Below are 15307 nucleotides of genomic sequence, written 5' to 3'. Positions count from 1 at the left end.
AGTATATTGGGATATAAGGTTAGTAAGGCCGGTATTTATAGTCGGCAACTCAAGTCCAACTTGGGTAAGTTGTACTCAAGTCCTGAGTTTTGCTTAAGTCTAGATCCGCATTATAGTCATTATTTCGGCTAAACTCGTAAAAGTTAGACTTGAGTCTTACTCCAGTTTCGTTTGAGTCGACTTGCCATGGTTATACCATACACCTTGTGACAGCTTGTTTTGATTCTTTTGCAAAATGAAAATCCCGTACAGTTTAAAGGAGAAAATTCTGTTGGCTTCTCTCATACACGATATGGAAGAAGCAATAGAAAATTAAAAAAACCGATACAGTTTCGGTAGAACGAAAAATAGTGTTTAGGAAAGTATTAACACCCAGTACAATAGCTAACCAGAGAGTACTACAGTACGCACGGCGCAACAATTGAAAAAACTGTGAACCAATATACAATACAGGGTATTTCACGAGTGATAATGAGCCTAACGGAATAAAAATGAGACCCACACTACATTTCCGAAAAAAGCTGGCTACTGAAATGAAAATGTCCGGCTTTTTTTGAAAATATATTGTGGGGTGCATTTTTTTATTCCGTTAGGCTCATTATCACTCGTGATTCGTGAAATAGCCTATATGCAAAATACGTTGTTGACGTATATGTATTTTGAACTTCTTCGTAAATAAAGTCATAACAATCTTCCATCCTGCGATAAATAAGTATTTAGTGCCTACCCATATAATTGAAACGAAATGAAAAACAGGAAAACAGTAACTGTCAGACAGTACAGAGACAATTTTGGACCTCTAAACTCATGTAAGCAAGACTTGAGTCTGCCTAACCCCTAACTTGGGCTTGAGTCAAACTTGAGTGCTCATCAATGCTCAAGTATTGTTTATAAAACACAAATCGGAACTCAAGTCGGTCTCAAGATTGAGTCTAACTTAAGTTTGGACTATAAATACCGGCCTAAGTCCATTATAACCAGTTTTAGGACAAAATAGTCCCCGACAAGTCGACCAGTACAACTTTGCGTAATACCCCGCTCACATATAAACACGACTCAGCTAGTTCGCTTTAGTGCTTGTTCACAATGGACATAAGACATAAGAAATACATAAGAGATACCTAAGAATAATTTATAAATTTTGGCAATTGGAAAATAATTTATGTGTCCACATAACTCGAATTCTCCATGCCTTTTTGTACACAACAATTATGTTCACTTCTCATAAGTTACGTAAAAATTAATAGTATATAAACGGCATGTATCATGAATTTCTTATGTCCATTGTGAATAAGCACTTAAACAACAGGCGAACTAGCTGAATCATGTTTATGTGTGAGCGAGGGATTACGCAAAGTTATACTGGTCGTCTGTCCGGTACTATTTCGTCCTAACACTGATTATAACAGAATAGAGGAAGAATTTTCAACTTCCTCGATTCTGTTATGGTACTTAGGCCGGTATTTATAGTCCAGACTTAAGTTAGACTCAATCTTGAGACAGACTTGAATTCCGATTTGTGTTTTATAAACAATACTTGAGCATTGATGAGCACTCAAGTTTGACTCTAGCCCAAGTTAGGGGTTAGGCAGACTCAAGTCTTGCTCACATGAGTTTTGCGGTCCAAAATTGTGTCTGTACTGTCTGACAGCTGCTGTTCTTCGTTTCGTTTCAATTATATGGAAGGTACTAATGTTCAAATTTGAATTTTAGATGTAGGTAAGCATTAAATACTTAATATCGCAATATGGAAAATTTTTATAACTTTGTTGACGTAGTAGGAGAAGAAGAAGTTCCAAATATACGTCAACAACGTATTTTGTATATTGGATATTGGCCCACAATTTTTTCAATTGCTGGGCCGTGCGTACGTGATACTCTCTGGTTGTCTATTGTACTGGGTGGTAATCCTTTCCCAAGCACTATTTTTTCGTTCCACCGAAACTGCATCTGTTTTTTTATTTCCTATTGCCTTTCCCATATCGCGTATGAGAGAAGCCACCAGAATTTTCTCCTTTAAACCGTACGCGGTTTCCATTTTGCAAGAGAATTCACAATGTGTAAGTATAACCATGGCAACACGACTCTTACAAAACTGAAGTAAGACTCAAGACTAACTTTTACGAGTTTAGCCGAAGTATTCACTATAATACGGATCTACTCGTAGACTTGAGCAAAACTCAGGACTCGAGTACAACTTACTCAAGTTGGACTTAAGTTGCCGACTATAAATACCGGCCTTAATAACCCTATAGTCCATAACGCACATACGAAATTAATTGACTTTGAAGTAGTTTTTTTGACAAGAGTATTTTGAAGTATACACCAGGGAACGTGGATATCGCCGGACAGAAAAATAGTTAACCAGATCGATGATCTATTAATTGAGGCAAAACACAGCAAATATGTAACGGATCTGAGGAGTTACAAAAAAAAAAGACCACCAAGAGAACAAAAAGAGATGAATACCAGAATACGGTACCCAACGGCAAAATGAAAAGAGGAAAAGAAGCCTAATAGAAAATAAATGAGAAGTTGAATGAGGATATCGGAAAGAACATGGAAGAAATTTGGGAAGACTTTGAAATAATAACGAGAGAAGGGGCGCAATTGTTAAACGAAGGAAAAAGAAAAATAGGGAAATCATGGTTTGACGAAGAGTGTAATGACGTGATAAGTGAAAGAGAAAAAGCCAGAATGAAAATGATAAATAACAATAACATAAAAAACAAAGGACAAAACGAAAAATGTAGAATGAGAGCAAAGAATGTGCAGGAAAAAGAAAAGACAAAACATACAACAGCAAATAAAAGAATTAGAAGATAATTCTAAATGTTTCATTAAATAAAATTGTTCTTCTGGATGCGTTTTTTATCTTTGGAATTGGGAAATCTTTTAATAATAATTTTCGTAATTTATTTCAGTGTCAATGGACACAGCCTACTAACTTTAATGAAATTTACAAATGGGTTAAAATGGGAATATAGCAATTGTTACATCATTATTTCGTCTCCAGCCGCCCCTAGATACAGTTGGTTGCAAAAAAAAACTGGAACTGTCAGAATAAAATTGACACATTTTTGCAATTTTTCCATAGTGTGAAACCTTCTTATGAGAGATAGGTTAGAATTAACGTCAAAATTCAATGACATTTTTAAAAATCACTTGATAGGTAATAGGCATTGTTAGACAATTAATTGATAAATCGACAAAACTAAATTTACATTAGAAAAATTTTCGTTTCCCGTTTTTTTTTTTGCAACCAACTATAGTCCCACTACGAAATTTTGAATGACACGCTACATTTTTAAAGAAGGATTATGAAAGATGACATAATTGTTGGGGTGCGCACGAGTTCCCGTCAGCATAAAATTTTATATCTGGGCTTCGACGTAGGCCGACCAATTCCCGTCAAGGTAAAACTACAGGTGGTCCAACACACATTTAATAATTGTCCAAAAATTCTGAAACTCGGTAAGCACAATCTACAATTAATATTCTATGATTGAGCATGATCAACTTTTTTCAATTAAATTTGAGTGATGGAGCTAACTTTATAGCGTTTTAATATCAAATTGGTCCAAATATTGAAAGTTTTTTTTCTCTCTACTAGTTACAGAACTCCTCACCTTTTTAATTGATCCACTTCCGACTTTGAATTATAATTAGGTAATAGTGGTAATATGGTAGAGCTGAATAGGACAGCTCGTAATGTGATGGCCCCCCAATAAATCTTTTTGACGCAGGGCTGTCGGCTCCCCTGAAACCATTTTTCAGGTCAGTACTGGTGAAATTCCAGTGTATTATAGAAACGATTCGCAACAATTTTTCATCCGTAAAGGATTTTTGTTTAAATGAAAAAAGGATATTTTAAAAAACTGAATATTGAATAATTTCAACTTCATTACGTAATTTATTTGAAAATTTCTTCAGATGTTTGCCGAAATTGCTATGCGTAAAATAGTCGAGTTCGGCCCTGACAGGGTAAGTACCTGCAGTTTGGCGATGGAGTGTTGTAAATCTTACTTCTGGTTTGGTTTGTGATTAGGCAGTTGGTGTAAGTACGTCATAAATTCCTGTCAGTTGTGCGGCACCTTCATTAATTGCAAATAATCGGCAATGTGATGCGTTTTAATTTTTTTTATTGCTTCCAACTGTCATAAATTCTCATTTTTCTCCTTTGTAAACTGCCTGCTAACTGCTCTAAAGCAAAAAATAGCAGATAATCAACCGTTGCCCTAGACAACACATTCAAAGTGACATTTGTCGAAAAATTTGTCAAAACTGTAAAAAGCAAATGCGAAATCATTTTAAATAGATTTGGAAGCTTTGGGGTGTCGTTTCAAACAATAAAAGTTTGTATGCAACGAGGTTCTGTGTAAATTGGGTTTTTCTAATTGCCCGAGAGGCCAGATTGAAATACGAGCGCAGCGATTTCTGTTTTCTGTATTAGTTTGAACCTACTATTCCGGACACGGAATCTTGGCCAACATTTTTTAGACATTTCTAAAAAAAATAATGTAAACCAATCATTAGTGTCATTAGTAAATGACAATTATTAAAAATCACTTTGAAGTTTTTCTTGTCACATCAAAAAAGCAGGGAAATGGCATTATCGAGTCAAAAGTTGGGTTATATTCAATAAAGGCCAGTTCACACATATTTGTCAGTTAAATGTCAGTTGTGGCCAAGATTCCGTGTCCGGAATAGTATTTACATATTTAGATCAAAAAAATAAAATCGAATTTTGATTAATTTCACTTAATCGCCTCCTGACGCGAAACCCAATTGATAATAAATAAAATAATGGGACAGGCTTATAGCTCTACACGTGTGTCTCTTCCTAGCCAAGCGTAAATTTTTTTCGATAATTAGAAACCGCGTAATCCCAAAAATGGTAAGTGTTGAACCAACCTGTATATTGAAATAGTTATTTACACTACGAGAGAGGAAGGTAAAGCTTTTGTTTACGCGAATTGCATGTTCGGCCACGACGCGCAGCGGAGTGGACGATGCAATTCAAGTGAACAAAAGCGGCCTTACTCTCGAGTGCTATATTTGATTTTGTTCGATACCAGACATAACTCCTTAGAAAATGAGTCTGTAACTTTATATTCAAAATTTTAAATAAAATTAAAATAAAATAAATAAATCACATTTTCGGAGAGATCTGTTGCTATGGAAAAAAATAAAATACAAAATAAACAAAGTTTTGCAAAGTCAATAAAGTGATTGCGTACACCACGTTGTGGAAATGGATGACGAAGAATTTTGTGTTCCTGATGACGTCCTGGAAGAGACAAGTGCCGCGAAGTACCAAATGGTGCCTACGAAATCAAAATTACGATACCAGAAAGAATTGGAAATATTTACACAATGGCAGACCGAGATCAAGGGAAAAGACGAAAGCAGCATCAGCGCGGTTGTGATATTCAATGTTGAAGAGTACCTACACTGTTTGTATTTCAAAACGTTGATATCTTCAGGTATCCAGGTAAGAGGTTTTTTAATAAGCTATTAGTTGTTTTAATATAATAAATGGTACAGGTTCAACACTCTCACCTCCTTTTTGAAAACAAAATGTAGAAACTATCAGCCGAAAAAAGCTACAACTTTTTCAAGAAACGATGTTTGCAAGTTTTTACTGAAAGCGGCGGACCAAGAGTGGATCCTTCAGAAAGTTGTACTGATGATGGGCATATTCGGTGGCTGTCGTGATGAATTATGAGTGAGTTTTTTTTAAGACTGGCCATAGTTAACTTTTGTCCTCATTTAAATATTCAACCCAGTTTTGTAGTAAAGTTGTGGGATATGATAATGTATTGAAACAATTTCAATTTAATAACCAGAATCAAGTAATAAGTTATCAAAAAGACATTTTTTTTATTCCGTTTGCTCCAATTTTAAATTTTCAGTAGGCTAAAATTTCACCTGACATTTGTAATTTTGATATGTAATTGATTGTGTGATTGCTTAACTGGCTCTGGAGGCCATTTTGAACATTTCATTTAATTTTTATTAAAGTAAAGAAACTTGTTATAACATAAATAATGAATCTATCGTTATTAAATGTAAAATATTAATGTTCACACTATTTTTTGCAAATAACATTTTATTCGTAAATTGTCTATTACAACCATTTAGGTATTACAAAATGAAGTAAATGACTAGATAATACTATTGTTTAATCTAAAAACAGCGCTAGGTTTTGTAATTTTCACAAAAATAAAAGTTAACAGGGGGTTGAAAAATTAGCATGTAAAACCCTCTGGCCAGTCTTAAAAAAACGCACTGTATACGTTATTCACGTTGAATTGAACATTTCAAGGTCAAATAATTTTGCAAATAGTGACATGCAGGTAAATACCGTTCACGTTACATGTCACTATGTATTTACAAAACATAATTACAGAGCCAAAAAATAAAATTATTTGACCCTGAAATGTTCAACTCAACGTGAATAACGTTTAGTTTTTATTGGTATGTAATTATTTGCAATATACAAATTCTTTTTCATAAAATCGAATTTCAATTATGCGTGAGCGAAAGTGCGTGAGCGAAAGTACGTGAGCGAAAGTGCGTGAGCGCAAGAGAATGAGCGAAAGTGAAACCTTCACCCACTGGTAACCATGGATACAGACCCACTTTCTAGGGAGGTATCGAACAAAAAATACTCCCAGAACTCTGACGTTTTATGATAAGCAGTACTAATAACGAGGGGATTAGTATTTGGCACCTCCTAGTGAGAAGAGGAGTAGTTCGTCCAAGAGAAACTACCTGGTACCGTCTGTCCTCTTTCTAAATGCAGAGCCCTCAGGCTAAAGACCGACCCTTAAAGGTCTGTTTATTTACGACCATTACATGATTATTTGTTAAGCTATTTAACTTCATTACGAAATCGCCTATCATAAAACGTTAAAATTCTCGGAGTACTATACCGGGTGGGGCATCGTATACGCGCACGGGAGAAATCGGGACTTCTAATTAAATTAAATTGTCGAAATTTTAGATACACAACTAATTATTGATAAGGCCGTAACCCCTCGTTTCCAATCACTTATAATTATAAATTATAATTACGACTTATAATTAACAAAGTTTGGTCCATAGTTGTGAATGACGGTGTGCACAATAAAATTACATATAATTAAAAAATTATACTTAACAAATTGTGCTTCATTTGTGTTTCACTTATAATTATCAAATTCTTGCAAACTCCAAGGTTTTTACGTATAATTAGATAATTTGACCAGATCATTAGCTGTCTTTAACCCCAAATCTCTGAGGTCGGTTTTTTGCCAAATGGACGCATTCGATGAAAAATTGGCGACAATTAGTTTCAATATCCATTACGCTTACCTTCGTGGTACTTACTGTAACTATTTACTGGGTATATCTAATTCCACCAAACTAAAACTAGTAAAATGTCAAAACTAGTGACAGTTGTTTGGCAAATTTTCTCTAGTTTTTCATTGGTGTGTAGTTTTTATTAATAAAAATTTAAAAAAAAAAAAATAATAATAATAATAATAATTATGATTGTGAACAGCAAAAGTGAAAGTATTTTTTGTAAAGTATAATTTTCTAAGTATAATTTATAATTATAATTTCTTAAGTGATTGGAAACAAAGGGTAACAGTTTTATTACCCCTCGTTTCCAATCACTTATAATTATAAATTATAATTACGAATTATAATTAACAAAGTTTGGTCCATAGTTGTGAATGACGGTGTGCACAATTAAATTATAATTAGAAAATTATACTTAACAAATTGTGCTTCATTTGTGTTTCACTTATAATTATCAAATTCTTGCAAACTCCAAGGTTTTTACGTATAATTAGATAATTTGACCAATCAGATCATTAGCTATCTTTAACCTCAAATCTCTGAGGTCGGTTTTTTGCCAAATGGACGCATTCGATGAAAAATTGGCGACAATTAGTTTACGCTTACCTTCGTGGCACTTACTGTAACTATTTACTGGGTATATCTAATTGCATCAAACTAAAACTAATTAAATGTCAAGACTAGTGACAGTTGTTTTGCAAATTTTCTCTAGTTTTTCATTGGTCTGATTGTGAACAGCAAAAGTGAAAGTATTTTTTGTGAAGTATAATTTTCTAAGGGCCGGTTGCACCAACGCCAGTTAAAGTTAACTGTGGGTTAAATTACTTCGTTACTTTAGTTACCTATTGTTATAATAATGTTTTCGTATATTTTAAACTGTAGTTACATTTAACTCACGTTGGTGCAACCGGCCCTAAGTATAATTTATAATTATAATTTCTTAAGTGATTGGAAACAAAGGGTTAGTTTTCTGAAATTAACTTTTAATTTACCTATAAAGATTTTATTTGTAAAAAACATGTATTTAACATGCAAATTAGAAAAAATTGCATAAAAAAACTTGTTTTATAAAACATCCATTTACAGGCACTCTTGCCTGCGGCAGTCGTGCTGCAAATCTCCATCATTGAGATTTAAAAACGAACTGTGCACTGTGAGCAGGCGCTCCATTATGCACAGTCAATTGCAAAAAAATCGAGTACATTATAAAAATCACGAGCATTAAATTTTCCTATTATACACATGTAAATCATTCTTTTATTTTTTTATGATGTACTCGATTTTTTTTTGTAAACGACTGTAAGTACCACATAACCCTCCGAACTAGCAACGGCACGTCATCCAAGGTCATTTAATACCTACATATTGTCAAAAAATTAAGTATTCTTCACCATTTAAATGTTGAAGTAAGACATGTGTCCCGATCAAACGATTCCAAATTATTCCTGCCCATACGTTAATTGAAAATGTTTGTTGGAAACCACGTTCTCGGTTTTGGTGTGGAGTTTCTTCCGACCAGATGTGGGTTTTCGCAGTACATATTTACTTTTTGTGCGTTAACCTTTTTTATACGAAGCCGTTGTTCTTTCACCGCCCCATCCATAAACAACTCGATGACACAGAATATGGTGAAAATAAATTTGAGTATAAATTTGAGTTTTCGAAAAAAATTAATCATTTCATCTTCAAGCGGTCGAAAATCGCGCCTTTGTGTATCTCTGTAGAAATGATTGAAGTGGCTCTTTTTTTGTAAGCGCAGTAGAAGAACTTCAAATCCTAGGAGTAGACGTGTCCACAGGCTGCTCGACCGAGTCAAATGTAAGGTCATTTGAAGCATTTGTAACGATTTATTTATCAATTACACATAATATTTAATAATAATTAAATTATCCCTATTGCCTATTAAAAAAAGGCTCTAAAAAAGCGAAATAACGAAATTATTGCCCAATATTTAACCGGTTCCACTGTGGTGTAACACGAGTCGTCCGTTTGCAAGATGGCCGTTCAGTGTTAAAAAGTAAACAGTTGTAATCGTATTCGTTTGCTATTCACGTTTCGATAAGTTTTGTTATATGCCTCCAGAATTGACGCAGATCGCGGCAAACTTTATGCAAGATCTAATCCCACCAAAGTCTCGAAAAGTACATAATGCTCCTGATGAAAAGTATCTGGCTACAAAGGTAAAATTCTGAGTTCCCTAGAGGAACAATTATAAATTTTTATTGTAGGTTATATTGATACTAGGTGTGACCGGCGCTTGTCGATACGATGAAATTACCAATTTAATAGTGGGACATATCTAAGATTTGGGCTCTGCTATCTTAGTTACTTAAGATACTTAAGATTACAAATCACGATCATTTACCATTTTGGAAAAGTTTTACCTAGAAATTTACAGAAAGTACATCGGATTGTAGACTAATATTATCGAAACTTCAAGTACCAATAATATTAGAACAGGGGAAGTAAGAATTCATTCAGAATAGAAGGTCTTTTTGTGTTTCTCCCAGTTGCAACCTCGACTTCGCCTTGGTTTTCAATCTTTGGGCTCAGCACAAAAAGACTCATTTCTACTTTTAATGATATAATCTACTACTCTAAGGGCCGGTTGCACCAACGTGAGTTAAATTTAACTGCTGATTAAAATATACGAAAACATTGTTATAACAATAGGTAACTAAAGTAACGAAGCATTTTAACCCACAGTTAACTTTAACTGGCGTTGATGCAACCGGCCCTAAAAGCAAGTAATTTATAAGGGAGAATATGTTTTAGAGAAAAAAATATAATCAAGACAAAATGACGAGAAAGCAATTCGTTATTTTATTAGCTAACAATATGACACGTATAAACGACATAGTAAAGTATTTAGAGCTATCTTTTGGGACTGGATCTGATAGTTTTCATAATAATAATCTTTTAAATTGTGAAAACAAGTTTACGTGTAACTGCTAAATTAAAATATTATTAATAATTAAAGAGAATAGAATTACAATCTCTGTCACAGTTAATTGTAACTAAAACTCTTGAAGAGAAAGTAGATTTCTTAGATGATATATGTTTAACCGAAGGTAAATTATATTGGAGGTTTTTAAAAATAATTAGCATCTACACCTGTTTTTCTTGAGAATACAATTTTTATAATAAATTATAATGAAATTTGAAATTATTTTAAACGTAGGCACATAAAGAGGGATTAAATTAATTTGTAATCGAGTTATTCATGAATCCGAAATCGTATGTCGTTACTTGAACTCCACGCTCCAATAAATACAGCTTGAAACACAGGTTAGATCTCGACATATCAATCGCAAAAGACATACGGATTCAAATCCATGGATGACTCGTAAGAGTACGAGCCTGGCGAATTCTAAACGCAACACAAAATATATTTGACAATGGGAACTAGATTCCTTAAAAATTATAAATTGCAGTTTTGTACATCCCTAACTAACACAATCGTTCACACTTTTTTGCAAATGTGTGAACAAGAGAGAAATCTAAAAAACTTCAAGGATATCCAAACTATTTTTAGTAAAAATATGATTTTTTACACCTACATAGTTACTCATGAAAATTGAATATTGCGTAGCATTTTGAGTTTGTCAGGCTCATACTCTTACGTGAAACACGCTGTATATTTATTATTAATATGCATCTCCAGGAACTACTCTCAACAATCCGTTTCAAATTTATCGACCTGTTAGAAGTAATGCTAAACACAATTGTAGCAGTAATTTCAATAAATTTGTTCCATAACTAAGTAAGTTTTATTAGCATCGATGAAACGTATACTTTGTTAATCGTCATATTTGTTGAATTTGTATTTTCGGCTTTAAAGCACAACATTTAAACTGACACTAAAAATTCCTGACCCATAAAAATATTCCATTTCTAAATTTCAGATTTATGGTCTGTAAACAAAATAAACGCCTTGTAATAATTCTGGATGCTGTACAAGAGCCACCCATATTAGAACGCTCTTTTATTCTGCAGATAAAATCTAGATTTACCGGTTAACTGAAAACAACACCAAATTAAAGAGCATCTTTACAACATCAATCAAGTATTTAATCAATATACCGGCCAAGTTAAAAGAAAATCGCATTATCATAAAACTCGAATTCCTCCATTTCAGCTTTCTTTTCAAAACCCATTTAAAAATGAATTCCCACCAATTGCATCAAATATACACATATTACTACTGTAAATAAATTAGTTGTGACTTATATTTCTCACCTTTGGAAGTAAAACTAAAAGATCGTAGTCTGTACGAATCTTCATCTTCTTCTTCTGGGTTTCCCCTTGAAGACCGAGTATCCGGTACATCAAGAAAAGCAGTAGACTTTCTGTGATAAACTGAAGTTCCTCGTCTTGCAGAACCTTTTCTTTTTATATTTGGTGATACTTCAGGAGTTGCTTCGTTTTGTTCTGTTAGTTTGGGTTCACTATTACAGTGAGTTTTCACTTCCAGCTGGTTTGTTGCTAATGTCGTTCTTCTTTTCATCGAACGATTGTTATTTAAACGAGCACTCTGAGACCGAGTTGCGGGTTTTCGTCTGCGACTTTGCGGGGTACCTCCGTTGGGGATGCCACCTATTGGTGCGATAGCCTCTAGGCTGGTGGCGCATATGGAAGCAGATCGGCCTTTGGTGCGCGGCACGTGTGTATGTTCATCCGCCATAGCACTGACTGACGCCTCAGAAGCCCAGTTCAGGCATCGGCAGAGTTCGCGACGTCGTGATGCATGGACGCCATCGCGGTTATTTTGGGACCGACATTCACCTCCCTAGTGGAGAGTATTAAGGACGGGACGCGTGGAAACTGGAAAATGAAACAATGATAAAATGTATTGTTTGCCATTTACAGGTGGATGCCGACTGTGGAATATTCCTAGTGTTGCAATTTTTTTTTTAAACGATAATAACTGAGGGAAATTAGCGGCCACAATTATTTGTATTGTTGCTTTTTATAATTATAATTATAATACAATTAGTAGGTGCATATTTTTTATCACTAACGTATTGATCCACATTTTTAACGATCAATACAAAGACAAAAGTTATGGTTACTAGCTTGTTTAGATATTAGTGAAATTCTACACCGCTCCAAAATGATATTGTTAACACTTTTCCAAAAATAAAACAATAATACATTCATTGTTTAGGCTTTCTACGTAATTTAATTATAACGAGCGATCTACTAAAAAATATCTCAGAGCTAACGCATTAATTTGTTTTTTGTTTTTTTTGTTCGACACTTCAGAATTTGAGAATTTTCTCCTGTGTGAACGGATTTTGATAAATGTCACAACTTGTCAAAACGTCAAGCTAATTTTAAAGATTTTAAGCGATTTGGAGCCTTTAAGGAGCTCGTCGAACAAAAAAACACTCTATTCAACTCCTTCGTGTGTCAATTGGGCTTTTTCCACTCATGCCAAAAAAAAGCCCAATTTATACACGAACTCGTTAAATAAACTTTTATTTAAAAATTGACGATACTTTAAACAGTAAAATAGCGACTTTTTGCTTACGTCAAAATACTGCTCAATTTATTTTTTATTTAAAATTTTAATTGCTGAATTATAAACCGTATCATATATGTACTTACTTATAAAAATTCATTTAAAAAAAAACAATTTGTTTTGAACATTCAACTCGTTAAAATGTTTTGTTGGAAATAACTGCTGCTTCTAATCTTGAGTTAGAAGTAAAAATAAGTTCCATTATTGGACATTAAATTTATATACAGTGCGTTCAAAACTTTGTTTTTAAAAAGTGCATATCCCTCAGTACTTTACTTATGTTGACAGCTTTTTATCTCCTAATTATGACGTCATCATTTTTTTTTATGATAACCCCCACTTTTTTCACCTCATTCAGATAGACCTTCGTACTACCTAAACGATGAGTGAAAAAAAGTGGTACCTTACATAACAATTTTTTTGAGAAAATGAGTTTATTTTAAAGACCAAACAATTGAGAAGATTTGCAGCAGAGAATTCGCGCTGAAACGTAACAAATAAGCCCTGGCATTATTGAGCGCAGTGTACAAAATGTCGGTGAGTGCTAAATGATTGGCGGGAGGTTGTTATGCAAGGTATCAATTTTTTTCATTCTCGTTTATCTAGTACTAAGGCCTTTCAGAAAGATTAAAAAAAGTGGGGGTTGTCATTTAAAAAAATTATTGATGAGGTCATAATTAGGAGATGAAAAGTTGTCAACATAAATATAATACCGGGTGTATTATGAAAAATCTTTGGTGCTGTAACTTCCTTATTTTTCATACGATTTTAATAAATGATGTGTCAAACAAAATCGTTTTAAATAAACTACAATTTGAATTGATCCAATATTTGTTCTTGAGTTCTATTTTTGACAGATGATAGTGAACTTTTTTTTCAAATTGCACAATTAACTTTTTTTGCTCAGTTTTATAGAGTTTTTTATTTTGAATATGAAAATGTCAACAACCATGCTCATGCATAGAAACAAAAAGAAGAAATAAAAAAATAATGTATTTTTTTTAATCAAGCAGTCACATTAAACAGTAATAAAAGTGCATTCTAATTTTGTAAAGTGAGCTATGGACATTAAAGACATTGGGCCGTATCACGACACCCTTATTAAATTTAATCATGACTCTAATTACCATGGTGAGGAATTTATCTCTTTCTGGCAGGTTATAATTGCATAAACCTATATAGTTTTTTTTTTTACTTTAATCACGACTTAAGTTAACGGCAAATTTAATAACGGTGTCGTGAAACGGCCCAATGTCTATTTGACTCCGGCCGATAACAGAGATCATTTAATAAGAAGAATCGTAGCAGTATGTGAACAAATACCCCCAGATTTTTTTTTAAACGCCGCAATGGGTGTCAGTGAAAGGTGTCGAATGTGCCTTAGAGAGAATGGGGGTAATTACGAACATTTGCTATAGTAAATTATTGTTACTTGATTTTTGGAAATTCAATTTTTTTTTTATTAAAAACAAATTTTTTATTTTTTATTTTAATGTTTGTGTATTCAGAAGATAAACAACTATAAGAATAAAGATAAAAAAATATACAGTGCAACTTAAAAAAACAAAGTTAGCTTAGGTCTGTCAAAAATATAATGTAAAAAAAAATCATACCATGTCGGGCTATAGTGTTTCTAAATCGATTTTGTTTGACGCATCATTTATTAAAATCGGATAAAAAATAAGGAAGTTATAGCACCAAAGATTTCATAATACACCCGGTATATACCATTCACCATTATTTCAAATTCGGACTATCTATGAAAATCTGACATTTTAGTTGGTAGTATTGTGATTTGTCATAATAAGTCTATTTTATGTTATAATTCAACCGTACACTGCTCCCAGGTTGTTACATTTTTTAAATAATTGAACGCATTAGGAACAATAATCATAAAATTGTAATTGAAATGAAACATACATATTGGTAGGGCAGTTCTGGGTAAATTCTTATTAACCAAATTAATGACGGAATTGACAACAATGCGAATATTTAAAAACGAAACCTCATATGACAGGACCTGACGCCATTCTAATAAAAAAATATCTTGGCCTGCTGCGTGTTTAAAACAATCGTGAACGGCTTATAAAGTACTGAAGAATATGCATTTTTTTAAAACAAAGTTGACCTCTTCGAGGATTTTTGTCCAGAAATTAATAGGTACAGTCGTTGACCAAAATAAAATAGGACAAAGTAAATTTCGATTGTGTAATTCGATATTTTTGCGAAATCCATCTCTTAGGAAACAAAAGTGTCAAAAATAAAAAAACAATTCTGATAAGTGTCATCAGACGACAATATTTCAAAAACTCATAATCATTCAATTGAACATAGTGACAGTGACGAGATGGCAAGTAAAAAAACACAACCTAACTTTTTGTAAATCAATTGTCAAGTCAAATCAAGTTGGAATCTGAGACACATTCGCCTCAG

The 15307-nt window shown here is 33.3% G+C and overlaps 1 protein-coding gene across 1 annotated transcript in view; it reads right to left on the bottom strand.

The window, feature by feature from the left end:
* The window catches only part of Rgk3 (Rad, Gem/Kir family member 3), a 110767-nt gene extending 98690 nt beyond the window's left edge, over positions 1 to 12077 (bottom strand). The window contains exon 1 of the mRNA XM_069062332.1: positions 11590 to 12077. Coding sequence (XP_068918433.1) covers positions 11590 to 12034 — 445 coding nt within the window. The 5' untranslated portion in view covers positions 12035 to 12077. The remainder of the gene's footprint in view (positions 1 to 11589) is intronic.
* Between the last annotated feature and the right edge of the window lie 3230 nt (positions 12078 to 15307).

This window comes from Tenebrio molitor, chromosome 1, assembly GCF_963966145.1.
Source record: "Tenebrio molitor chromosome 1, icTenMoli1.1, whole genome shotgun sequence".
NCBI classification, from domain to species: domain Eukaryota; kingdom Metazoa; phylum Arthropoda; class Insecta; order Coleoptera; family Tenebrionidae; genus Tenebrio; species Tenebrio molitor.
This window is presented reverse-complemented; position numbering and strand designations above follow the sequence as displayed.